Source organism: Myxocyprinus asiaticus, chromosome 14 (genome assembly GCF_019703515.2).
Source record: "Myxocyprinus asiaticus isolate MX2 ecotype Aquarium Trade chromosome 14, UBuf_Myxa_2, whole genome shotgun sequence".
NCBI classification, from domain to species: Eukaryota; Metazoa; Chordata; class Actinopteri; order Cypriniformes; family Catostomidae; genus Myxocyprinus; species Myxocyprinus asiaticus.
The window spans coordinates 25,616,905-25,644,835 of NC_059357.1; the positions used below are offsets into that span (position 1 = coordinate 25,616,905).

A 27,931-nucleotide genomic window follows, 5' to 3' on the forward strand; every position below is an offset into this window, starting at 1 on the left:
GAGGATCCATTCATACAATGACACCATCAGCAACTGTGAGAAATGGAAGATGATAAGATGCCAGGTATGTAGAATTCCAAATGTTCAACTGGGTACATGAAATGGTAGGGTACAACGGGACTAAAGGCACACCTCAAGGAAAATTTGCTTCTTTTTTTTTTTTTCTGGTCACAAAATGTATCAAGGTTTTAAATAACCGATTTATTTTTATTGAATATTGAAGCTATTAATGATAAGTCAAACAATTAGCATCAATACAAGATATGGAAACTTTGCCAAAATTGTAAAAAGATCACTTTAGGCAATAACAAAAAGTATTGTGACACACACTTTAAGTAACATTAAGTTTGAGTGCCTCGACTTAAACAATATCGTCGAGAAGATCAACATTTACCTTAACAACATCCTCCATCCAGGGATTTGTACCTGCCAAAACATCTGCATGTAATGTGATCAAGCGCCACTCAGTGGTAAATAGGAATAATTCTTGAACGCCTCATCATGCGCAGTACATCTTGCAGACACTGACCTCTAGTGTTCGCTACTTATATTACAATTCATCTGACACGTTTTGCGGAAAGAATGCCGTGAATGGGTGGAGTCAGGCCTTAACTTGAAATGTGAGAACTACAGATTGGTTTGTGGCTATCACCCTAAAGACACCATATATTGTATTTACATGTAAGAAAATCTTTTAGGAGTGTTCTTATACACTGGAGGCCAAAAGTTTGGAATAATGTACAGACTTTGCTCTTATGTTAAGAAATAGGTACGTTTATTCACCAAAGTGGCATTCAGCTGATCACAATGTATAGTCAGTAAATTAATAACGTGAACAATTACAATTACAATTTGAAAAAAATGTTCAGAACTTCTTAAAATACTTCAAAGAGTTCTCATCAAAAAATCCTCCACGTGCAGCAATGACAGCTTTGCAGATCCTTGGCATTCAAGCTGTCAGTTTGTCCAGATACTCAGGTGACATTTCACCCCACGCTTCCTGTAGCACTTGCCATAGATGTGGTCGTCTTGTCGGGCACTTCTCACGCACCTTACAGTCTAGCTGATCCCACAAAAGCTCAGTGGGGTTAAGATCCATAACACTCTTTTCCAATTATCTGTTGTCCAATGTCTGTGTGTCTTTGCCCACTCTAACATTTTCTTTTTGTTTTTCTGTTTCAAAAGTGGCTTTTTCTTTGCAATTCTTCCCATAAGGCCTGCACCCCTGAGTCTTCTCTTTACTGTTGTACATGAAACTGGTGTTGAGTGGGTAGAATTCAATGAAGCTGTCAGCTGAGGACATATGAGGTGTCTATTTCTCAAACTAGAGACTCTGATGTACTTATCCTCTTGTTTAGTTGTACATCTGGCCTTCCACTTCTCTTTCTGTCCTTGTTAGAGCCAGTTGTCCTTTGTCTCTGAAGACTGTAGCGTACACCTTTTTATGAAATCTTCAGTTTTTTGGCAATTTCAAGCATTGTATAGCCTTCATTCCTCAAAACAATGATTGACTGATGAGTTTCTAGAGAAAGTTGTTTTGTTTTTGCCATTTTTGAACTAATATTGACCTTAAGACATGCCAGTCTATTGCGTACTGTGGCAACTCAAAAACAAACACAAAGACAATGTTAAGCTTCATTTAATGAACCAAATAGCTTTCAGCTGTGTTTGATATAATGGCAAGTGAATTTCTACTACCAAATTAGCAATTTAGCATGATTACTCAAGGATAAGGTGTTGGAGTGATGGCTACTGGAAATGGGGCCTGTCTAGATTTGATCAAAAATGACTTCTTTCAAATAGTGATGGTGCTGTTTTTTTTACATCAGTAATGTCCTGACTATACTTTGTGATCAGCTGAATGACACTTTGGTGAATTAAAGTACCAATTTCCTTCCGAAACAGCAAAATCTGTACATTATTCCAAACTTTTGGCCGCCAGTGTATATTTGTAAGATATTTATACAGTTGAGCTTATAACACAGACCACATTGCACATTTAATTCTTGCAATTATTTGTGAAATAAATATTCAAAAAAAATTGTAATGGGTGCAATTATAAAATATTTCAATCGAGGTCGATTACAATGAGGTTAGTGAATAAGATAATATAGCCAATGACAGTTTCCTCAACGTTATACCCAGCTTTGCATGATTGGAGGTGTAGCTACGAGAAAAGAGCATGCTTTAGGGAAAAAAAAATTAAACATCAAGTCATGAAGGCTATAGGTGATCTTAAAACAGGAGTGATATTTTACATTTGTTTTAAATGTGAATATGCTACTAATGTTACCTCAGAAAATTTATAGCAGGCCTATATTGAATTAGTGGCAAATGTACCAAAAACATTATGTTTGTGTGTTGTATTTGCACTGCTGTGGTTAAATATTTTAGAACCATGTCATTGTAAAAACACTTGTTTAAAAAAAGCAGGTTTTTAAATATATTTCAGTTTAAGGTACACATCGTAACTTTTTGTCTTTGTGTCATCTTGGACTGACACATAGCGGCTTGGATGCAGCATCATTTAAAACCAATAGTTTTCAGTTTCAGATGCCATTGCAGAAATGTATTATTCACACTCAGTCATGATTACTGAGATTAAGCCAGTACTATTTGGCTGGTCATGTGATTGTAAAATGGCAGCCCACATGTGCAGAACCTCTCCATGTAGAATAAAACAGATTTTATAAGATTACTGACATGACTGGAGTCTTCATTTTAATGTGAGTGCTCATGATTTCCTACATATATTGCAAAATTACAATTCATGTCTTTAGGAGTTAAACTTTTTTATGAGGAAAAAAAATGACTGAGTGCACCTTTAAAGTTTCCCTGGACCTCACCTCTCTAAAGAACATGGACTGGTATAGATCGACAGACACAGACCCTGCGTTCCAAACGGCTTAATGATGCCTTCGGAGTGCACTTTGAAGGGAGAGCAGCCATGATAGTCATGCTGTAAGGTCGCTTCAAACTGAATTTCCAATAAAAATAACTTAAAAGTGTGTTTCGATTCCGAATGACCCTTATTTTTTAGCCCTTCACCTTTTATCCCTCAAAAGCACTTACAGTGGATGGTAAAGTCTTCGAAGGTAATAGTGCATACCAGGGATGATCACATCTGAATGATAAACACCCAGCATAGAGAACGCGGCTTTGCATTTTCAGACTCTCATATTTCACAGCAAGTTCTGTAGGGTATTGTATTCCGCATTCTGAATTAATTGGCTGTAAATATAACTTCCTAAAGTCTTTGGGCTTTTGTTTGGTACATTTCTGTATTTATTAATGTGGGCAACAGCTCTTATTTTGTGATTAAAGCACTGATACATTAATCATTTGTTGTCTGACAAACACCACGTTTTGGGCTTTTAACAAAAAGGGGGCGGGAGCCCAGAGAAGTTAAATCATCTGATTGGCTAGAAATGACAGACGACACTAGGAAAACACTCTGATTTGGAATTTGATTGGATGACGGGTTTGTATCAAAGTGAACATATGCGTCTCGAGCTTCCACTGTTGTCAGAGGGTCAATGGCGGCGGAACTCAGCAGCAAAATAGGACCGCATAAGGTAACATTACTAAAAATAAATAAAAACAACTCTTATAGTAATTTGTTTGTTTTTTTGTTCATCACCACAGCTTAAGTGTTTAGCTGAAGATGATGACTATTCCTGATGAGGTTTCTGGGTGGAGCAGTGTGAAGAGCTTACTATAAAACTCTGATGATGTGATGAGTGATTTTGTGTGGCGATCCTCATAAAAGAGACTTAACTGTTACTCTCTTTAAGTTTTAAACAAATGCTAAACTTTTACATTTTGTTGTGTCTTCGGACTGTGGGGTTAAAGGTATTGTTTATATGTATTTACTGGTCTTCTGTCTGACTGACTTTAGTTTTTCTCGTTTTAAACGTGTATGAACATGTTCAGTTCAGAGATTTACTGCACTATTTTTACATAACTGCTCTCTTTAATGCTGAGATTGGATCAAAAAAGGAATAGACGTTTTTATGTAAGTGCAGAACTGTAAAGAATGATGAGAAATAAACTAGCAGAGCTCTAAGCATTAATTTAATTTATGCATCTAATGGACGTTAAGAGGAGGGCCCTTTAAACTGTGGAAACTGCAGTAAGTGAAGTAGGGCACATGATTCCCTGATCAGAGACATCTCGCACTGGAATTCCCAACATTGTCTTTTGGAAGGACTTTTTTTGCCATTGAATGTAGGTCACCCAAGTCCCTCTGAAAGTTAGCCAGTCCTTTGATGTACTCCCGATGCTTTCACGTGTGGGAAAGGATTAATTTGGGCCAGCAGTAGATAATGTTATTGCTTCTCTTAATGCTCTTTTCCTAGATTACTAACATCAGTCTGGATGAGATCCCTGCTGCTAAACCAGGGGATTAGACTATGGTTTTGGAGAACCCCTCCTTTTCCTTTGATCAGTTTCCATGATAAATGTAAAAATCCACTAAATGCTCAGCTAATGCAACTCATAACATTTTGACTGTGTTAATCATGAGGTTATGAAATCTGAACTCACAGGCTTGTTGGTGCAGGTCACAGTTTGTTATTTGGTTCTAAATGTTCAGGTCTCTCACAGGTGAGGATGAAAGGCTGGTTCATCCAGGAGTTGCAAAGCTTCATTCTCTGCATTGTGCACAAAGGTCAGCGTCTTTGTGTAAAAGGAGGTTAAATTGTACAGCTTACAGAACATAGCTGCCGATCCACCTGTTCAGTATTCATGTCCACTTGTTCACAACAAACAAGCAGTGATTCTCCTCTGCAGTTAAATGGTACCAATATTATAAATGCACTATTGTAATCCACAGACCTTAAGGTGTAGTTTAGATCAGTTCAGTCATGTTTGGGAATTTAAGCCACACAGACAATGTAAGTACTGTGCAGATACTTTCACTTTAACCTTAACGGAAGTGGTTTCATTGTAGCATGCTAGCCTTAAACAGTTTTTTCCACCGATTAACAGAGAAGTGATAGATGTTTATCAACATATTCACATGGGATCCTAATATGTATTTAGTTTGTTTGTTTTACTTTTGGTATTTGTAGAAAAGTTGTGAGTGAATTTCTTTTTCACTTCTGTTTCAAGAAATGAATAGTGACAGACGTTTATCAACATATTTACATGCAATCATATATATATATACACACACACACACACTCACTGAGCACTTTATTAGGAAGACATATTCATGTGATTATCTAATCAGCCAATCGTGTGGCAGCAGTGCAATACATAAACTCATGCAGATACGGGTCAGGAGCTTTAGTTAATGTTCAAGCATCAGAATGGACAAAAATGGCATGATTGTTGGTGCCAGATGGGCTGGTTTGAGTATTTCTGTAACTGCTGATCTCCTGGGATTTTCACACACAACAGTCTCTAGAGTTTACTCAGAATGGTGCCAGAAACAAAAAAACATCAAGTGAGTGGCAGTTATGTGGACGGAAATACCTTGTTGATGAGAGATTTCAATGGAGAATGGACAGACTGGTTTGAGCTGGCAGAAAGGCTACGGTAACTCCGATAACCATTCTGTACAATTTTAGTGAGCAGAATAGCATCTTAGAATGCACATGTCGAACCTTGAGGCGGATGGCTACAACAGCAGAAGACCACATCGGGAACTTTATTATGACCATACTGTTCCTAATAAAGTGCGAAGTGTGTGTATTCCTATTTGTGAGTCTATTCCTATTTGCCACTAGGGCTGTGTTGATACAATCAAATATCAATATATCACGATACTTTTTCTCACAATATTGTATTGATATTTAGATCCATGTATAGTGTGATATATCGTGATATTTTCAGTGCAGTCAGAGATGCTTCTATGAGTCACGAAAGAGACAAACTGATCCTGCAGGATTCACGGTATCTCTAACAGACTTGCTGGACCTCTCTCAAGCGTTTGGATCTAGGGCCGAGAAAAATATTGATTTTCTACTTAATCTTCATTTGTACGATCCCAATGTTGATTCTTAAAATGCCAAGATCACTCTTTCTTTCTATCTGCAATCCCCAAGAATCAGATGTGTATAAATACTTCCCATTTGCTACAAAAATGTCTGTGATTAGCCACTGGCTGTAATTTTTTAGATTTCACTCACCAGTGTTTGAGTGGTGTAGTGGCATATAAGTTCAGCACCGAGATCTTTTGACTGCATGCTGAGAGTAAAAGTTTTGACTCTTTTTGTGTAATGTAAGTTCAAAGACTAGATCCAAGCAAACCATTTGTTGTTCAATAATGTCTCGTTTAATAGCCTTTCTGTTCTCTACAGTCAGTAATTTATCAAAAACAACAAAAGAAACATTTAATCTAATCACACATAGCATGGATGCTGGAAAGAAGCCATTCGACCAAATAAACACTACTGTCAAAGTTTTACACTGATATGATAGTTGTTGACATGAATGTGATTTCTCAAGGTAACAATGTTGCATCTTGCGTGAGACTTTTAGTCATAACTATATATGACTGCATCATCCTCCTGAGCTCAAACTTTAACAGATAAGACTGTGAATGTGTTATGATTCAAAAGCACTTCCCACGTCTACTTAGGCCATGGAAATTATAAAGTTAAACATATCTGTCTCTGTTACCTGATGGTTTCATAAAGTTGCTGTTAGATTTTTACAAGAGCTGACCCTGATGAGCAGGCTCTGTTTTTTCGGTCCTGTATGGAATTTCATGCCTCTGTTATTATTATTTTAGCTTTGTTAGTGTGACATTTTCCAAGTGGGTGTGTTATGGCTTCAGTCTTTCCCTCTAAAGTGTTTTAACACCATAGAAGAGAAAGCCAAACAAAAATATGTTATCTGTATTAATGGAAATGTTTTCCTTAACTTTACCTTGATATTTGTGCTCTGGCAGAGGCCACGAGGATGTCAATAGAGGCAGAGGGGTTACTGCAGGAGGCGAAGGAGAACATCGAAGCAGCCCAGAACTACAGGAGCGAGCTACAGCAGAGACTGCATGGACTCAGCCAGGCACGCAAACAGGTACTGATGTGACTCTATCCACTGCCACTGAAAGAACAAACACACTTACACCATTCCAAAACCTAGTGAGCTACTTCCGGAGGCAGCATTTCAAGGCATCATAGATGTGCGTCTATGTACTGCACCCCAACCACTGAAAAAAATAAAAAAATGATAATAAAAAATATGCTATTGAAAACATTCCTTTATTAAATGTTTAATTGTAATTATAAATATTAACAAATTAAATTAAAACAATGTAACAATGTTTCTTAAATAAACATTATTTCAAACTTTTAAATGAATTACTTAAGAGCCAAAACAAAAATAAAATAGAGTACAGTAAAGAGAGTTGAGAGAGTAAGCAGTGCTTTAAGTTTTTCAGTAACACAATTAAACATTAAAAAAATCATAATATAAAACATTACAAAGTAATGTAATGAAAATAAAAACTGCTTAAGCTATTAACATAATCTGTTCTGTGTGATCATTAGATATACATAAATACTGATTCAATGCAGTCAGAATTTGACAGAGAAGCAGACCTGTCATTGAATTTATTAGGCTTAAAGTTGAAGTATGTAACATCGTTTTTCTATCCCTGCTTAACATGCAGAAACAACTATAAGTAAGCCATTCATGGGTGAATTTTCTGGAAAACTGTGAACACTGTATCTATGTGGGGCCATAAAAAACATGAAAAGTTTGTTTTGAGCGACCCATCTATACAAACACAATAACATTGACTCGACCAATGGCGTGAGTTGGGGGCGGGACTATCTGTATGTCCAATCAGCTGCTGGGGGGCGTATTCATAAAGCTGTTTTGAAAACAATGTTTATTTTTACAATTCCATTCGGTGACGCTAGTGGTGCAGAAATTACATACTTCAGCTTTAAAGCTACTAAAGTAATCCAGCTAAGGACTGCGAGTAAGTGAGCACTTTTCTCTTTTTCTTTTCAGTATTGCTGTTTGATTTATATTAATTATAGGCCTTTCAGCAGCCTCAGATATTTGTCCTGTCTGCTTACACTCTCGTAATACATTAAGGGCTTTGTTTACATTAATATCGAGTCAAGAGTGGCAGTCTGACAAAGGAGCACATTTGACTGTTCACGCGCACAGCTGCATTCACCACGAGCGCTTAATAGAGCATTCGCTGACATACTCATGAGAGCGTTTGAAAGCAGGTGGCTATAGTCAAACAGTGTGCAAGTATCAAATTAAATCAGTAATTTGTACTGCTGCTACTTTAAACATCGGTGGCTATTAAAATATTGAACTGAGCAGAGACTTGCCCAGTTTGGGAACGTCAAACTCTTAAACTTTCTCTCATGCTCCTACAACAATAAAAACGTGCAGCTTTGAAATACGCACTCTTTGTATTGACCCAAGAGGTCAGTGTGTGTTTTGATCACAAGTTTTCTTATCATTCGAATTCATGAGAAGGATAGAGCTACAGGATGAGTTCCAAAAAGGGGTGGGTGTTCCAAACCGCCAGCAAAGCCCAAACCCCTTCTGAAGGAACTCCGCCCCCTTCTGGAGTTTTCCCACCCTCTTTTGGAGTTTACGTATTCTTTTGAAGATCTCTGGGCTGCAGCAATACCTACTTGGATTTCGCAGGGAAGAGTTCACCAAACTTGAACTTTCGTGCTCAGCAGAATGCAAAATTTCTTTGTTTTAGCTTGCATTCCGGTCTCCCGCCTTTGGATGCATTTGAATGGTGCGCGAAGTGTAGTGGGACCACGGCTTTTTACTGAAGTGCTATTTACTGATATTATTATTATTATTTTACCCTATATTCCTGTGTGCTTTGTATTTTTTTTTTTTTAGCGCTGTCAGTCGATTACAGTTTTTAATCACGATTAATCACATAATTTTTGTAGATAATCACGATTATTAGCAGATTTTGAAAATGCTGAAATTTTACACCATGTTTACTACTTTTTCTGTCAAAATGCATTTATTTCCATCAAAGAAAACAAAACAATATAACAATATAATACTTTATTAACATTTTCCAAACAAAGCATAGTATAAAGATATAGATGCACCAATAAAAGCAACTTAAATATTTCCCAAAGTGTAAGTAGGAGTTTGACAAATTGAAAGAAACAATCTCCCCAAAGGTTGCATATTCATTGCAATGGGCTTAATCTCTTAAATTCTCATCCTCCACAATATTAGTCTTCCAGTAGACAGCAATTGTGAAGCTGTGTTCATAGTTCATGTCAGGGTGTCGGCGTCAAGCGCCACTTTGAACTCCACATGAAAAGCGCTTGCAGACAAAAACGTCTCATTTTGCATTTTGGTGATAAGACTTGACGTGCTAATTTGGTAATTAAAATGCTCATTACATAGTCCCACCTGGGCTTGTTTTGTACATCAAAATGCATGAAGAGGTCCTTTCTCCTTCATTTTATCACTGACAGGGAGGGGCTGTCTTTGGCACTGTTTTGTGTTTGTTGTGAAGTGCGCATCAGTGTGATGACTACAGGCAGACACATTACAAAGAATCCGCCTTCCCAACAAGTGTTTATTCTGGTTTATACTGTATTAATGGTAAATGCGTCAATCGCGATTAAGAAAAATTAATGCGTTAAACTTTTTTAATTAATCGCATGCGTTAACACGTTAATTCTGACAGCTTTTTTTTTCTTTAAAGTATTGTCATGTCCCATGCAGAGCACCATTTCTAGGCAGCTCACAAGGTTTTGAAACCGAACCACTGACTCTTTCACAGTCATGCCACACCGACAGTAATGAGGTGGCTATTGATAATAGCAAGCATGCGCCGTCGCCTAATATAATACAACAATATCATCAAACACACAGTAGAACACAACAGTGACAATGCTGCATCATAAAGGTAGTGGCTCTCTCCACAGTAACCAAATAATGTGACATATGTGGGTGTTTTTGAGAGCGCAAGGGTAAGTGATACTTCTGCTGTCTCGGTGAAGTGAGTCGGCCCTCAGTGCCAGGAAGCCTGTTGGTCAGCACAGAAGGGCTGATTCATGCTGCGTGTCTCCCGGGGTGGCTTTAGGTTGTAAAGCCGGCCTGCTGCTCGCTGTTATCTTCAGACTCTGCTTCTGGCATCTTACTCAACTTCCTTCTCCCCCCACCCTCCTCTCAAATGCCTCATTCAGAGCGTAAACAGCCTGTTATTTCCTGCTCTTCATAAGAGACAGTAACCCCAAAGAATGTTTAAGCTCCTGGCTCCTCACTTGCTCCACTGGCCTTTTATAGAGAATTAAACCACACCTCAGTTTTAGGATCGTTGACTTGTGATTTTATGGCACCACACTGTGCTCTGTGATTAACCTCACAGCGTGGGCAGCTGTCTAAGTGAGATCCCATATGTGCATCCCATCTGATATGAACATATCACATGCCACGCACTCCGGTATTCACTGCACAGTGACGCAGCACTGCGGCCTTTAGATCAATCTACATTTTGTCCTGCACGAACTACGCAATGACGACGTTGGGGGTGGGGTAGCTGTGTTACTGTAAAAATGCACTATTCGCAGTCAGCTATGATTCATTTACTAATATTTCACAAATTAAAGTGTCCGATCGTTGTAGGGTTACTGAGAGAAAAAATAGTAGTATTCAGCTGGTCATCTGATCACTCTGACCCCGTTTTACGGTTTTGTGGAAAGCAGCGTTGTGAAAGGTCATGTAAACTCGAACACCGTTTTCTTACGCCACTAAAGCATAAGAATATATTAAAAACTGCAGGAACTAGATTTTTCATCTCATCTAATTATACATCATTTTAAACATTTTTTTTGAAAAAAATGTAAACGTATCTTTAAAAATAGTGGATAGTGGTTTAAACGTATCTTAAAGTGCACTTTTAAGATCCATGTGCTTCTATAAAAAGTAAGCTTCCTGAGCAATAGTTAGCATTTCAGATTGTGTCTTAATCAACTGTAGCTGTTTCTGGTCTACTTCCTCTTTAGCTGTTACACTTCTTCCTAGCTGCTGAGGCTTCCTTAAAGCCTACAAGTGGCCTTTTGTTTCCCATAGCCTCTCACTCATGGGCCAGTCTGCAGCTAACTGAAGTCTAACACATGGTAGTAGGAAATGCAGATCTATGGCATGTATGTTTCAAAATGGCATACAGGTGTCCATGTGTGTCAGTGTGTGTATGACGTAATAAACATGTTTTAAACCTGTTTAAGAGTTTCCGGTTACACTTTTTCTTTCAGCGTAAGTATTATATGTAACTTCAATTAATTACTATAGTGATACTAATATAAAATGGCTAAATACAAGCAGCTCCAAACTAATTTTACACAGCAAGTATACATCTATTACACAGTAATATACAGTGTAACACCATAATATAAAATAGGAGAGTCCAAGATTCCTCGGTTCCTACAGCCTTAGCGCCACTCACACAGAACACTTTTTGCATCCATCTGTGCTGTTTTTTTTATTTTTTATTATTGTTTTTCTATGTAACCATGTACTAGAAAGACGTATGAGCACTGTATTTTTATTTTAACTGCGTCAAGTTAAAAAGAACTTCAGGAATTAGCTAGTTAGCAGGTCCCTGTTCATCCCTGCTGGTAGATGCTGTAACTACACACAATGATGGCAAAAAGCATGACTTTCCATTGTCAACCATGTAAAAGTTGCCAATTTTCGGACTAAATATTTTTTCCCAAAAAACATTTAAATCCCGATTAATTCTTTACATTTAAAGTACATCTTTTTCCAGTGACCGAATGTTTTTAAATGGCTCTCAAAATGTGAGATGAACTTTTAATGAAATCTGCTATCTGGTGCCACTGAAGAGCGATCGATCACATGACAGCCGAGCTCAGAACTGAATGGTCATGAGCAAAGATAGTAGTCTCCAATTTGCGTTCTTCGGGGGAAGCCTGTGATAGCTGAGCAGATGCCATTGAAATTATTCTGACTGATAGCTTCAGTATCTAAACAGCCACTGGTTCTCTGGGAAGGGGTGAAGTCTAAACATTCTGTAATTGGGAGCCTGCAATTCTGATCACCCACCGCCCCAAACCAGCAGACCCCCGAGATCCTTCCTTCCACCCTTTGCACACATATCGCAGAGCATTGTCACAAATAACAATATTTAGGCAAGGGATTCTGTCCTGGCTCAAAATATTAAGATTGATCATGATAATAATTAGATGTATGAGGAATGATGCTCGTCTCTGGACAGAAGCATTAACTTCATCAGCTACAAAAAAGTGATGTCTGAAACGTTCCAGCGAGCTTTATTAATAACACCATGCCTTTTGGGCTTTATCTGTTTATCCTGCACCGTTTATCTGTGTTATTTTAGACTCTCTTCCCACATCCTGGGAACACGCACACACTATTCCCTACCTACACACACACACACACACTATGACGGCAGTCTGTTGAGTTACTCGCTGCTAATTGTCAACACGTTTGCTCTGCAATCTGTGCAGCCTATTTCTATCAATGTGCTTTTGCCTGCGTCAATTTCACTGATTATAAGGGCCTGAGACTTTCCTCATTCCAAATATGTGACTCAAGGAATACTTTAAATTACAGGGTATATTTGGATTTAGCATCTCCTTTTATATCAGAGTGAAGAAATGGTTGATATGATCAGTGTATGAGTGAGGACAGTTTTAACTTTACATTGGTACAGAAACTAAAAGCTGTGCACTGTTGCGAAATGTATTTAGATTCAGTTTATGTAAAATGTCTTTGCTACTGCTTTTTCAGTTTGGTATTTCAATCCCACAAGTTCCAGGTCCCAGTAAAAAATAAACTGTACTAAGTCACAATTCAGTTACAGCAAAGATACAGTTGCTCATTGATATGTGGCACTGAAGAGCCCAAGCTATTACCCTTACAAACACAACTTTCATGTTCACTAGTCAAGAGGAACTGGTTTTTTTTTTTTTTTTTTTACACTGAAACCACCAGGCTTCCTGTCACTCTTGGCTCAGTTTTGCTGAAGGTAAAGCATTTAGTCTGAAACATGTTTCAAGAAAAATTAAATGTGCCATTCACTGCTCACCACTTCCGCTTTCAGCTATACACATCATCTGCAAAATGAGTGTATAGCACATTAAAGCATGCCACAGTGACCGTTACACAGATGAATTCATACCAAAAGGCCAATTCCTTACTCTGACTTATGCAATCATTACAAAAGCTACACCTAAATTTTTAACTGACATTTTTCAACAAATTGGGCAGTTTATTGTAATGGGATTTTGGGTGTGCAGTCAGGCTTATTAGTAAATCGTTTTTACTAATAAGTACAAAGATAATTTAAACAATAAGTGTGGACATAATATTTGAAGTGCTGGTTAATTCTGGTTCTTAAAATCTATCTTGGTTTGAGGAAATGCATATTTACTAAGCTTTTTAGAGGAATTGTTTTCAGACATGTACATGGATAGTTGACATGGAGTTGAAATGAAGTCCTCTGTGACATGATATACACCATCTAAAACTATTTTAAACCACATTTTGCTAATTCTTTTATTATTGTTATACATGCAGCTTTTATGACCTCATAAATTGAGACTACATAACTGTGGAATATTTGTACTTTTTAAAAATCAAATCAGACAATTTAAGATGAACTAGTGAAGGCAAAAATGCTGATTTTAAAAATGTTGGAGAAAAAAATTATACTGTAACAGTATAAAGGATGGGCAAGGAGGTGGGAACCAGACAAACCATCAAAATAATGTTTAAAGAGCATCTATTATGGTTTTTCAAATATTACCTTTCATGTAGTGTGTTATATAGCTGTTTGTGAATGTAAAAAAAAGTCTGCAAATGGAGTTATTGACTCCCAAAGAAAGAACCAATTCTGAACACCTGAAACGAGTTGTTAGTAATTCCAGACGTAATTTGGTAACAAAAAACCCGCCTCTGGTCTTCGTTGGCTGCTCGCGAACAGCTTTGACCTGCCAAACACTACACTAAGCGGTAGACCAATCACAACAGACTGGACATCTGACCAATCAGAGCAGAGTAGGCTCTCTGAAAGGAGGAGTTTAGAATGAATCCTTTAGAACGGATCATTGAACGAGTCGTTTTTGACACTGGGAAAACAGGTAATGCTGCAATTTAAATTATGAGCAAATTAAAGTGTTTTTTGACCTTGGATGCATGTAAATCTATTGTATAAGACCTTTAAAACAAAATTAGGCGACTAGCAGCGAGCCCCTCCTCCCCTCGCGGATGCCGGCCATTCCAAGTGGCCGGCACCGACGACTCCGTCCCCCGGCGGATGGCTGCGGCTGCTCCTTTGGGCAGACAGTAGTGGTTAGCAATCCACGACAGCGCATCCCTCCTCCTTCCCGGATTTCGGCACCAACATAACATTATAAAGGATGGGAAAGGAGGTGGCGTGAACCAGACAAACCATCAAAATAATGTTTAATGAAAACTTAAAGGGCCCCACCCTCCTCCTCGTCACAAATACATTTCATTTTAGCCTAAAATCTTGATTTAAAACAAAGCTCATGGGCATGTTAAATAAAATAAAATTCAAGATTTATTCCTTTTGGGTGTCTATGTCCTGAACTGTCCTCAGTAGCTCTGAGCAATGGAGAGTTGTGTAGGTAAATCTGGTGTGTGTGTCAGGTGCGGGGCAGTGCCAGCCAGACGCGTGAGGCTCTGCAGCGGCACTTTCAGGAGCTGCAGATGACTGTGAGCAGACTGCTGACTGAGAGGCTAAACACTCTGCTGCAGGAGGTTGACAACATCGAGCAGGATAGCGTCAGTCCTTTAGATGACTGTCAGAAGCTCATTGAGCATGGAATCAGCACAGCCGATGAGCTGCTCAGGGAGGGTGAGTCTATCAGACCCAATGTACGGTCAGTTCAAAAGACTTGAAATAGAGGCAAACCACTCAGTGTTAGAACAATGTTGATTCTTTAACTATAATGAGATTTGCTCTCATACCAATCTGATTGGATGAAAAGAAAAATATTCCTATAACAATAGCAATTAAAATATCTGTCAGAATGTGTTCAAAGTGTAATTGCAAATGTCTTGCTGATGAAAAACTGTTTGGCCATTTGGATAATTACCAGTAAATGATCATTAGCTGATTAAAGGTTTAAAGTGAAATAAAATCTGATTCAGGTGACTTACAGTGTAACTTCCTGACTGTTCAATCGCTTGAATTTCTCTTAGAGTTCAATTGATTATAGTTGGTATGGGTTTCTTTTTTTTTTTTTACCACCACTGTCATGTACTTAATATGAATGTAATAGTCTTGTTGTATGTCTGTCCCCACAGGGGAGGCTGCCATCCGCTGTGGTATAAATGAGAGGGAGGACCAGCTGGGCATCTTCACTAAAAAAGCTCTGCAGATTCAGTTGGACAGGTGAGGGACGCAAAGACTCATTCACTTAACAAGACAAGCTGGGCCATTAAGTGGAGAGGGGCTTGGATATACTGTCACTCCTATCTGTGAATGCTGAATTCTTAACAATTCAGTGTCTTGTTGCCACAAACCCTTTAATTGAAAAAACCCATACAATTATAGCCAAGCTCATAACTTGTGCTTATAACTACAATGGAGAGACTGACTGCCAAACCAACAGGGGTTTGCTGAATCAGCCAATCTTAATTTGATAAAATTATGGTGGTTTATGGTGTTCTTTTTTTACATTTACAAAATCTTTTCCCTAGAATTGTCCTGTTTCAACATGCCTACTGTCATTGGCACATTGGCAACTGATGTCATATAAATATCAACACTAGCTTTATTTGCCAGAAACTGTTTTAGAAAAAAGAATTTGAATGATCCTGTTGAACTGCAGTATTAATAACGTAATTTATGCCTGATTATATGATTTACTCTCTAAAGGAATATTTTGGGTTAAATACAACTTTGGCTCTGTGGACAGCATTTGTGGCATGCTTTTTTGTCTAGTTAATTGCGATTAATCGCAGATATTGAAAGTGCTGAAATTTGACACCATATATACTTATTTTCCTGTTAAAATGCATTTATTTCCATCTTGGGAAAGAAAGCAAAACAACATGTAACAATACAATGCCTTTTTAAAATTTTCCAAACAAAGCCTTCCACAGTATAACAATAGAAATGCACTAAAATAGCACCAATTCAAGTACCATTAAACTTTTCCCAAGGTCTAAGGGGGAGTTTGACTAATTGAAAGAACTTGTCTCCCCACATAGGTTGCATTTTTATTGCAGTGGGCAGTAAATCTCTTAAACTCTCATCCTCCATAATATAAATTTTTCGGTAGACTGTGGCTATCCAATTTGTTACAGCAGTCGTGAAGCCGCATTCATGATTCGTGTCAGGGCGTCAGCGCCAGCTACAAGCACCGCTTTGAACTCCACATGAAAAGTGCTTGCAGACAAAAAGGTCTCATTCTGCATTTTGGTGATAGTTAAGACTTGACCTGCTTCTGTGGTAATTAAAATTTGCCTTACATTGGCTAAAAAAAATACTTGATTTCTATCCGTATGTGCTGTATTAACGATAAATGCGTTAATCGCGTTTAAGAAATTAACATGTTAAACTTTTTTAATTAACCGTATACGTTAACGCGTTAAATTCTAGAGCTATCAGAATTACTGTAATGCACTTTAAATAAAGTTCAAGTATATGATCCTATTGTGCAGCACTGCGAATAATCAAAATATATGCTGTGACACTGTTTTAAAAGTATAGCCAAAACATTTAAAAAATATATAGTTAAAATATTAAATGTGTTAGCATAAGACTAGTATGATATAATCACTGGTCAACCTTGTCTGTGCAATGTTCTACCCAGTCTTTCACCTTATGTCATCACCATGTTAACCCTGTAAGTTTCGAATGATATCCATATATGGATAGCAGGAAGAGATGTGACGTAACTCTCTGAAAAGCACTTTTTACATGGAGCAATTCATGGATGATTCAAGTGCTGTACCAAAAATACTAGCTACAATTTCTGTACGCCATAGACTTCCATTGTACAGTTGAAGTCAGAAGTTTACACACACTTAGGTTGAAGTCATTAAAACTCATTTTTTAACCACTCCACAGATTTAATTTTAGCAAACTATAGTTTTGGCAAGTCGTTTAGGACATCTAGTTTGTGCATTTTTCCAACAATTGTTTACAGACAGATTGTTTCACTTTTAATTGACTTATAATTGCCTTTAAGCAGCTTGGAAAATTCCAGAAAATGATGTCAAGCCTTTAGACAATTAGCCATTTAGCTTCTGATAGGAGGTGTACTGAATTGGAGTTGTACCTGTGGATGTATTTTAAGGTCTACCTTCAAACTCAGTGCCACTTTGCTTGACATCATGGGAAAATCAAAAGAAATCAGCCAAGACCACAGAAAAAAAACTGTGGACCTCCACAAGTCTGGTTCATCCTTGGGAGCAATTTCCAAATGCCTGAAGGTACTGCGTTCATCTGTACAAACAATAGTACGCAAGTATAAACACCATGGAACAACGCAGCCATCATACCACTCAGGAAGGAGACGCATTCCGTCCAGTGGCGATTTCTCAGGGCCAGCAAAGCCTTCTCTGCTGGCCTAACATGCCAAATAAATAAATATTTTTCATCCTTTCATTCTCAATCACCTTTTTGCTATGCTATGTATTTTTAATCGCTTTCCACTCTTAATTAATCAACAAACAAATAGAGAAAAACGAAAAGTTTATCCAGTCAGAATTGATTCCTTGATGCTTACAAGCAAAGTGTGAAAACTGTTTCACAAATCGCATGCCCGAAGCCCGAAGCAGCGCTTGAGTCTGAGCTCCACCCCCTCAGGCCTTCAGAATTTCCACAGAATCCCTCAACAGTGCAAATGAATGAGCAACTAAAGTCAGATTGTCAGATTCATCAGCCAATCAGATTGATTTATTTGTTCTTGGTGGGTGTGATCTTTAGGATATTTCCCAGTTGAGGCCCTCTAGCTGGCCTTGAATCACGCTTTAAGTGATGTATGTAATCAAGAGCGAAAAGCATGAGATCTTGCTGACGAGTCGGCTGTCACTGCCACATCACTACTGAGAAAGAGATCCTTATGGTTTTATGTTCTGCATGATTGTGTGATTGCTTAATTTATTAAACAGGAAAGGAGGGCTGATTTTCACTTCAAGTAAATTAAGTGCTTTTTGCATTGTTATAGCAACATCAGGAGTTTTCTAAGTGTAAATTAGGCTGCTGGAGCATTCAGTGTTGGGTCAAGTTTTGAAAAGTAGTGCTGTGTTCCATTCGACTCGGAAAGTCGGATTTTACAACTTCCTACTAGGAAAAGTGCAATGGAATGCATCTTGAAGTCAGAATTCCAACTTGTAGGCTCGTGCAGAAATTCTCAACTCTGATTTCACCGAGATGCAGGGGCATGATGTCACACAAACACGTCGACACTCAGGGAGATATACAAAGTAAACATTCACTTTATTAAGTAATATCAATAAATGAGTTTGTTTCCACATTACATGTTATTAAAGCTTGTTTAACGAACGCCTGCAGAAACAGGTGTATAAAACATTCTAATCTCTTTTGATAATCGTACACCTGAAGCACAAATGCTAACGCTGCAGCATTGTTTATCAGTCGGGTTGCTAGGAGACATCTCTAATGAGAGTCAAACCCCTGCTAAGCTAACGGGAGTGTTGCAGTTCTGAATATCGGGGAATGGAATGCATTTATGGTCGGAGATATCAAGTAGGAATATCCCACACCCAACTTGAATGGAATGCAGCATAACCATGTACCCTGACGAAACGAAATTTATTGCAAGCAACATTTAAATCTCAAATATTATTTGATAGATTTTTCCAGGTATTATAGACCTCCTTGGTAGATACATATGAAAAATGTGATTTTTGAATGTCTGTTCGGGAGACGTTCATTTCACAAAACGGTCATGCTGCAGTTAAAATTAGGCTTGCTTGAGCATTAAGTGTCGTTTTAAATTATGGCTTTCATGCGTGGATGTGTTTTTAAAATGCCGATTGGTATTACTAGTTAGCTGCGACATAATGTATGATGCCCAAAGGCATAAGGGTGTCTTATTCATTGTGAAACTGTGTTTTCTTAATGGCATGAATCACACTGAAGGCCTAGACTTTAAATGCACGGCCCACCACTGATCCGTCTCCTAGAGATGAACGTAAAAAGTGCAAAAAAAAAGCAAATCAATCCCAGAACAACAGCAAAGGACCATGTGAAGATACTGGAGGAAACAGGTAGACAAGTATCCATATCTACATTAGAACGGGTCCTATATCGACATAACCTGAAAGGCTGCTCAGCAAGGAAGAAGCCACTGCTCCAAAACAGTCATAAAAATGCCAGACTACAGTTTGCAAGTGCACATGGGGACAAAGATTTTACTTTTTTTGAGGAATGTCCTCTGGTCTAATGAAACAAAAATTGAACTGTTAGGCCATAATGACCATCGTTATGTTTGGAGGAAAAGGGTGAGGCTTGCAAGCTGAAGAACACCATCCTAACTGTGTAGCATGGGGGTGGCAGCATCATGTTGTGAGGGTGCTTTGCTGCAGGAGGGACTGGTGCACTTCACAAAATAGATAGCATCATGAGGAAGGAAAATGATGTGGATATATTGAAGCAATATCTCAAGACATCAGCCAGGAAGTTAAAGCTTGATCGCAAATGAGTCTTCCAAATGGACAGTGACCCCAAGCATACCACGAAAGTTGTGGCAAAATGGCTTAAGGACAACAAAGTCAAGGTATTGGAGTGGCCATCAAAAAGCCCTGACCTCAATTCGATAGAAAATGTGTGGGCATAACTGAAAAGCATGTGCGAGCAAAGAGGCCTACAAACCTGACTCGGTTACACCAGTTCTGTCTGGAGGAATGGGCCAAAATTCCAGCAACTTATTGTGATAAGCTTGTGGAAGGCTACCCAAAACATTTGACCCAAGTTAAACAATTTAAAGGCAATGCTACCAAATACTAACAAAGTGTATGTAAACTTCTGACCCACTGAGAATGTGATGAAAGAAATAAAAGCTGAAATAAATCATTGTCTCTACTATTATTCTGACATTTCACATTCTTAAAATCTTAAGTAGGGATCCTAACTGACCTAAGACAGATAATGTTTACTACGATTAAATGTCAGGAATTGTGAAAAACTGACTTTAAATGTATTTGGCTAAGGTGTATGTAAACTTCTGACTTCAACTGTATGTGCATTACTATAAACCTTTTTATTTGTTGTTGTTGTTGCTTTTTTATAACTTGAGAGATGAGTTCCTTTTTGTGGAAATCAACTAGGGGTTGCATAGACTAGTTGAATATAACTATTGCATTCAATACTTTCAGCCTGAAGTTGAGTAATTGCTTTCCACGTGATTTACAAAACACATCTTAGGAAATACAGTGGGTGGCGGGTTTCTGAAACGTAGGATGGCAAGTGAAGACTCGTTCATTTTAATGAGAAAAGCTCTACCTGATTTGTTAGGGGTTGGGTTATATTTTCTCTGACCAATCGGGTAGTGCTTTTCTGATGAATATTACTGAATCATCCAATCAGTTATCACTTTACTCATGAATATAAACTACTCTTTCTCTGCCATCGTAAGTTTCAGAAACTTGCCAGTGTTGATGCCGAAGAGTCTGCACTGAAAAAACAAAGTGTCTCAAATGTACTTTGATAAAGATGCCACAGTAACCTCCAATATATGCAATAGTGCTATCATAATCATTTAAAAAGGCACCTGCTAGCGCTAGTTAGTGATTTTCAACATGATCAGCACAACTTTGTGTATTTGGACATCTGATCTTGTTGCTGTTCGCTCCTTCAAGAACACAATTCAGCGACAATTAGAAAAGCGCTTCAAGTTGGAGTATGATGACATGATGGAATGCATCCCCATCCTGCACGCTAGATCCCGTGTCCGCCTGTAATCAAACAGCTGCAAGAGGAGGGGGAACTGCCAGCAGCTACAGGTAGTGCTTAAGAGGAGATAACATAATGGTTGATGTTTATTCCATTCAGTCCGTTCACATACAAAGCAACGTAATTCTTCGTAACTCAACGTAATTACGAAAACTCATAATTTTCCCCTCGGGTGTCAAACTACATATGTGTTTCCATGGCAACCAACAGGACCCTAGACACAGCGTAGCTGGCCATCTAAAGCCTGAAGACATGTAGCTATGTTGCAGTTTTTTAAAATTATATTTAACTAGTTTAAACTCATTACATTGTAGCAATCGTAGATCTTTCTATTGTATACTTTAATATTCAATGGGTAGGGGAGTGAAATTTCACGACTAGTCGAATTCGACTGGAATAATGTGCTCAACTTGTCGACTATTAAAAATCAGTAGTCATGCAACCCCTAGAATCAACAGCATACCAAGTATGTAATGCAGAATAGTGCTGTTACCCTGATGGGTGATAAGATTTTCCACCGATTTGTTCACCCTAATCCACTTTAAGAAAATTACAGGCTGTAACTGACTTCTAGACTCTAGAGAACAGATACTGTACGTCATTACATTGAAAGACTGGCATGCACTTGTGTATACAGTACTTAAATACTTGTCATCACCTCTGTGTCCTCAGCCTGCCCGAGGTACCTGTGTTGGTGGATGTGCCATGTCTGTCTGCACAGCTGGATGACTCTTTGCTGCATATGTTCCGTACGCAAGCGGTTCGGCATGGCAGTGTGGCCTCTCATCCACCCGTTCAGATTGAAGAGCTGGTGGAGAGACCGGGTGGCATGCTGGTGCGCTGGTGTAAGGTGGGGCCAGACTCCCAGCACAAAATACACAATTTTCATGTCTTTCAGTTAATCTTCATTAAATTAATAATTCACACATTGAAAATTCTGTCCTCAGTTACTCACCCTCATGTGTTTCTTAATCCATTTGACATTCATTCTTTCTTCTGTGGAACACAAGAAGACAATTTTTAAGGAATATCTTCAGAATATGACTTCTCTTTTCCATGTAATGAAAGTGAATGAAGACAGGGGCTGTCAAGTTCAAAAATGACCCAAAAAAATATGCCGCCATTAGATGTATGGAGTCGGGTTTGAATTCAGATGTCACTGGTTCTTGTATCCAAACTCAAATGAAGTCAAACCTGACACAATGCATCTAATGGCCCATATTTAATTTGAGAGCTATGTTGAAGGGCAAGGTTTTAAGTGAATAATGACTTTAAGACTTGTAATATAGCATATTAGTTGTATGGACTACTTTTATAATGCTTTTTGTCATTTTGGTGCTTGACAGCTCCTGTCCCCTTTTGTTTTCATTTTATGGAAAAAGGTATTAGGAGATTCTTCAGAATTTTACCTTATTTGTTCCATGGAAGTAAGAATTTGTAAGTAGCTGCCGTTGACTATGGACCATCAATTATTATTGATAGATGGTTTACACTACTACACTAATGATTTTTTTTTTTTTTTTTAAGTTTATTAAATATTCTTAAAGACTCTTAATTCTCTGATAATTTTTTTAGGTTGTTGACTGACATTATCCCCACATGACCCTGTAAGGCTCTGCTGTTTGTCTGTAGGTGGATGAGGATTTTACCCCTCAGGACTACCGGTTGCAGTACCGTCGGGTTAACTCTTCTCAATATGAGGATGCATACATTGGGAAAGACACTGAGTTCCTAGTTCTTAACCTTGATCCGCACATGGACAACCTGTTCCGCGTGTGTGCCAGAGGGGAGGGCCGAACTGAATGGAGCCCATGGAGCATCCCGCAGACCGGCTACACCACACTCGCACCCCACGGTACAGACTAAACAAAGCCTACCTTTATGAATACTCTCAAATGACTCTTCTAAGAGATTTGAACAAATTTGTCCAATAGAACAACTTATTGTGTTTGTTTCATTTTGTTGTTACAGAATGGCTACCAGGCGTGGATGGGTACATTTTAAGCAGTAGAAAGAACATCGCCATGCGCAGTGACTCATTGCCAGGTCATGGGGGTGTTCTTTATTCAAACTCTCCCACCTACTTCTGTGGACAGACCCTCACCTTCAAGTACCTCACCATAATACATTTTCATAAACATTCTCATAGGAAACAAACTATTTTGATAATTTCCTATGGGGTATTTAAAAGATACACACTACAAAAAAGATTAAGGTTCTATCATATTACTTGTATTGTGATTTTTCAAAACAACAAGAAGATGCAAGGGTACTGTAATCAAAATGTTTCATTCAAATATGAGATGTTTCTGATGCCGATATCTTCCGTTATCACCATGCTAATCAAATGTCTTACTTGTCAGTGTGGCTGATTTTTGGCTTGGAAATGTGTGTTTGCTGTTTTCAGGATCACTGCTGCCGGGCAGACAGATAGGCGTGACAGTTTGGGTGTGTGCGCTGATAGTGGAACTGGCACAAACTCACTGCAGAGGGATCAGGCTGTCTGTATATCCACCAATGGTACGTCTTGATACACATTTCAAAGTAATTATCGAAGTCTACAGGCTTAAGTAGTCTGTGCATTGCAGTTTTTATCAGTATCCTGGAAACTCGTGTTTACAAGGTATCGGGCTTTCGAGGAATAAACATTTATTGGATTTCCCAGGTTAGTATCAAATCTTTGAAGATGGTCAGTGTTTTGTTTGAGGCACTTAGTAGCACCAAGTCTCTTTCAAGGCAGGTCAGACCTCTCCTTTCAAATTGGCAATAAAATCTGACAGCAATGGTATCATAAATTGAGCTTCTTTAGCTCTGGACACACTAAAATATTTTTTTATTTTAAGACTGGTCTAGCTAATGTGCATTCTCGAGTTGACGAAGTATAGGTCTCTGTGGAACAATAATGGGCATTTTCCCAATCTGTTGACTTTTAAACCGGGATGAGCTTTTTTACAACTATCCAATGAATGTAGGGAATCTTAATGTAGTAATCAGTGGGCGTTTCCAAATTAGGATGGACATTTCTGAACTATCAAATGAAAGTTGGATATCTAAATGTAGTAATCAGTGGGTGTTTCCAAACCTGAATGGACGTTTCTCAACTATCCAATGAAAGTAGGGTATCTCAATGTAGTAATCAGTGGACATTTCCAAACTGGGATGGGTGTTTTTCAACTACTCAATGAAAGTAGGATATCTAAATATAGTAATCAGTGGGTGTTTCCTAACCGGAATGGGTGTTTTTCAACTACCCAATGAAAGTAGGATATCTAAATGTAGTAATCAGTGGGTGTTTCCTAACCGGAATGGGTGTTTTTTAATTACCCAATGAAAGTAGGAAATCTCAGTGTAGTAATCTACCTGGAATGCAGGACTTATACTATATTGGGCATTTCAATTTCTCTTATTAATTTTGATAAAAGTGCTGCGTCTTCGTCTAAACAGTCTCTTGTAGCATGTTAACTGGATATCCACAATTCTGCTTGATTTTTGAGGTATCTATCAAATAATCAGTGCTTATTACTTTTGGACAGACAGAAATACTGATTAAAGATTGCACAAATTTTCTCAAATGTCTTCAGTGTTCAAACATACAATTATTTTTCTATTATTGTGGGATCAACAATTTTTTTTATCAGATAAACCCACCTCTTTATGGCACATACAGTAAAAACAAAGTGAACTTTGGTTGGACAATTAAAGGTGCACTCAGTAATATTTTGAATATGCCATCTTGGACTTACACTGGCACCTTAGGGCGTGGATGTAGCATCATTCAAACGCAATATTTTTTAGTTACAGATGCCATTGTAAGAATTAACTATTCACACTTAGCCATGATTAAATGTAATCCCTGAGTAAAAAAGCATTCAATAACAGGGCAGTTGCTGAGATTAAGCGAGTAGTATTTGGCTTGTCATGTGGTTCAAACATGGCAGCTCCCATGAGTGGACCCTCTCCATGTAGAATAAAACAGCTTTTTTTCTTTTCTTTTTTTCCCCCTTTTTCTCCCAATTTGGAATGGCCAATTCCCAATGTGCTTTTAAGTCCTCATGGTCAGGTAGTAATTCGCCTCAGTCTGGGTGGCGGAGGACGAATCCCAGTTGCCTCCGCATCTGAGAACGCCACCCACCGCGGCATCTAAATGTAGATGCCGCTTGTTGAGCGCGTTGCCACGGAGACATAGCGTGTGTGGAGGCTTCACGCCACCCACCGCAGCATCCACGCTCAACTCACCACGCGCCCCACCGAGAACGAACCACATTATAGTGACCACGAGGAGGTTACCCCATGTGACTCTACCCTCCCTAGCAACCAGGCCAATTTGGTTGCTTAGGAGACCTGGCTGGAGTCACTCAGCACACCCTGGGATTCGAACTAGTGAACTCCAGGGGTGGTAGCCAGCGTCTTTACCATTGAGCTACCCAGGCCCCCGAATAAAACAGCTTTTTTATTTTTTCTCCGCAATTTGGAATGCCCAATTCCCAATGCACTCTTAAGTCCTCGTGGTGGTGTAGTGACTTGCCTCAATCCAGGTGGTGGAGGATGAATCTCAGTTGCCTCCGCGTCTGAGACCGTCAATCCGCACATCTTATCACATGGCTTGTTGAGCATGTTACCGCGGAGATATAGTGCGTGGAGACTTCACGCTATTCTCCGTGGCATCCACGCATCGCCACGTGCCCCACCGAGAGCGAGAACCACATTATAGCAACCACGAGGAGGTTATTTCATGTGACTCTACCCTCCCTAGCAACTTGGCCAATTTGGTTGCTTAGGAGACCTGGCATAAAACAGCTTTTATAAGGTTACTGATATGACTGGAGTCTTCATTTTAATGCGAGTGCTCATGATTTCCTACATATATTGCAAAATTACAGTTCATGTCTTTAGGAGTTAAACGTTTTTGAGGAAAAAATTACAGAGTGCACTTTTTTTTTTTTTTTTTTTTAAAGTCGATCAGATGGTCTCTTCCTGTCTAAGTAACCAGTTCTTTGCCAGAATAAGCTGTAAAGCAGACCAAACTTTATGGTAATAGTCAAAAGTCTGTCTACACTAGACTAGTTGCCATGTAATGCCAGTGTACTTTCCTCTAAGTGCTGTGTTCCCCTTTCCAGGTGCTGTGTTTGTGAATGGCAAGGAGATGACCAATCAGTTGCCAGCCATTTCTGTTGGTTCTTCTGTAACCTTTGACATGGAAGTCGTCAACCTCTTTCCTATGAGCAACAACAACAACCCTAGTGATGGGGGAAACTTCAAGCTGAGGGTGACGATTGGCTCTGGGAACAGAGAAGTGGTGTTTGATTGGTTGCTCGATCAGGTTATGGACAGCCTGTTCTTTGGCTGCTCCTTCACACACCCTGGATGGAAAGTGCTGGTGTTTTGATTCTGTTTAAGTTAAAAAGCATGATGAAATATCCAGTCTGCTGGAATGTACTGCTTCCATGTGTTCAGTTCTGATTTCAAGACCAAGTTCTTTTTAATCCTGTCAAACTTCCTTCAAGTTTGGATAGTGCTTATAGTGTTTCGACACCACATTTTAAGTAATTTTGCCTTTTTAGACCATTATTGTTTCTAGTTTGAATAATGAGTACCATATATCACTGCAAATTAACATGAAACTTTCTCTGTTCTGTGGTATGAGGCCAACCACTACTCTCTCTGGCCTCATTACATACATACCTGCTTTGCACATGTGTTGTGATCTTTGCATAACAGTACACATTTGCACATGAGATGTTGCTACATGTTAACAGTCTTAGAAAGTTTTTTGCCTGCAGGTGTTGAGTTGCAAAGCATGTGTCTGGTTTACCACTGAAAAATAAATCTACTGTGAAGTGCTCCGAGATCAAAGCCATTCAAAAAGACTTAAAATATGTGCTTCATAACAAATGGCAAAAAGTGCACTATTTCTTTTGCTCAGACAATCCTTTCTTTCTGCAAGCCAGATGTGGAGAGTACCTGTATGATACACAAGGACCTGTTTAAATATTATTGGACGCTGATCCATCTAGGACACGATAGTGATGATGATATGATGTACCAATTTGTCTTTTGTATTCTTGTTTGTCTAGTACTTGCTTCAGTGTTGTAATTTAGAAAGTACTGATTTAAATTTTTCCATCACAAAAGGAAGAGGGTATGAATGATCAGTAGATACTAATACAACATAAGAAATGTGACAATTCGCACTAAGCCAAAATTGTGTGCCATTTCTATGGCAAAAATTTTTTTTTTTTTAATTTTCTTATTCATATTTTCAAAACATGCTTCTTTTGTCCTCTTGCCGTACCAATTTATGCTTTCATTAGCTGGTGTAAAGCAATAGGTCTGACAAAAATGAAATTTCTGTCATTTACTCACCCTTATGTTGTTCCAAACTCATAACCTTTTTTTTTTTTTTTTTTTTTTTTACTTCCGTGAAACACAAAAGTTAGCATGTCAGTCTCTGGCATCATTCACTTTCGTTGTATTTTTCTTCCCATAAAAGTAAAGTGAATGTGGCTAACATACTGTCTAACATCTCCTCTTGTGTTACACAGAAGAAAAAATGTCAAATGAAGTAAGAACGAAAGTCAAATGTATTCAGAACAAAATGAGGGTGAGTAATGATGACAGAATTTTCATTTTTGTGTAAACTATTCCTCACATCTTCCAATATAGTAATGCAATGTGAATAATGTAAAAGCAATGTCATGTTTGAAGGGTGAACTACAAAGACTATAGAAACCATGCACCCAATACTTGAGTGTTTCTGAGATGGACGAACATCAGTTACAAGGTACTATACAATTCCTCACTGCTACATTTGCGCAGCCACACAGACAAGGATACACCCACCGTTTTGATCTTTTAACTATATTTAAACAAAACTTGACAGTTTAAAGTATATTTACCTCATTTTGCATGTGCCTTCGCAGTACAGTTGTTAGAATACAACTGAACAACGATTTAATAAACTCTTTGGAACATTTAGTATGTCTTGATTCCTTTTTTTTTTTTTCCCCTAATGCATTTACAAAA

At 38.5% G+C, this 27,931-nt stretch overlaps 1 protein-coding gene across 1 annotated transcript; it reads left to right on the forward strand.

Moving 5' to 3' along the window:
• The first annotated feature begins 3,438 nt into the window (after window positions 1-3,438).
• On the forward strand, window positions 3,439-27,883 carry LOC127451325 (cytokine receptor-like factor 3). Its single transcript, XM_051715917.1, has 9 exons — window positions 3,439-3,575; window positions 6,899-7,026; window positions 14,626-14,833; window positions 15,286-15,373; window positions 21,581-21,758; window positions 22,541-22,763; window positions 22,880-23,018; window positions 23,316-23,428; window positions 26,026-27,883. The coding sequence occupies exons 2-9, from the start codon at window positions 6,910-6,912 to the stop codon at window positions 26,292-26,294; spliced, it is 1,335 nt and encodes a 444-aa protein (XP_051571877.1). The 5' UTR covers window positions 3,439-3,575; window positions 6,899-6,909; the 3' UTR covers window positions 26,295-27,883.
• Window positions 27,884-27,931: the final 48 nt, after the last annotated feature.

What these genes read in the sequence shown, in the direction of transcription:
- LOC127451325 (XM_051715917.1), top strand. Translation starts at nt 6,910, where the DNA reads ATGTCAATAGAGGCAGAGGGGTTACTGCAGGAGGCGAAGGAGAACATC. An exon ending in CTGCAGATTCAGTTGGACAG is followed by an intron (nt 15,374 to 21,580) that starts GTGAGGGACGCA and finishes CTGTGTCCTCAG; the next exon opens with CCTGCCCGAGGTACCTGTGT. An exon ending in TGTCTGTATATCCACCAATG is followed by an intron (nt 23,429 to 26,025) that starts GTACGTCTTGAT and finishes TCCCCTTTCCAG; the next exon opens with GTGCTGTGTTTGTGAATGGC.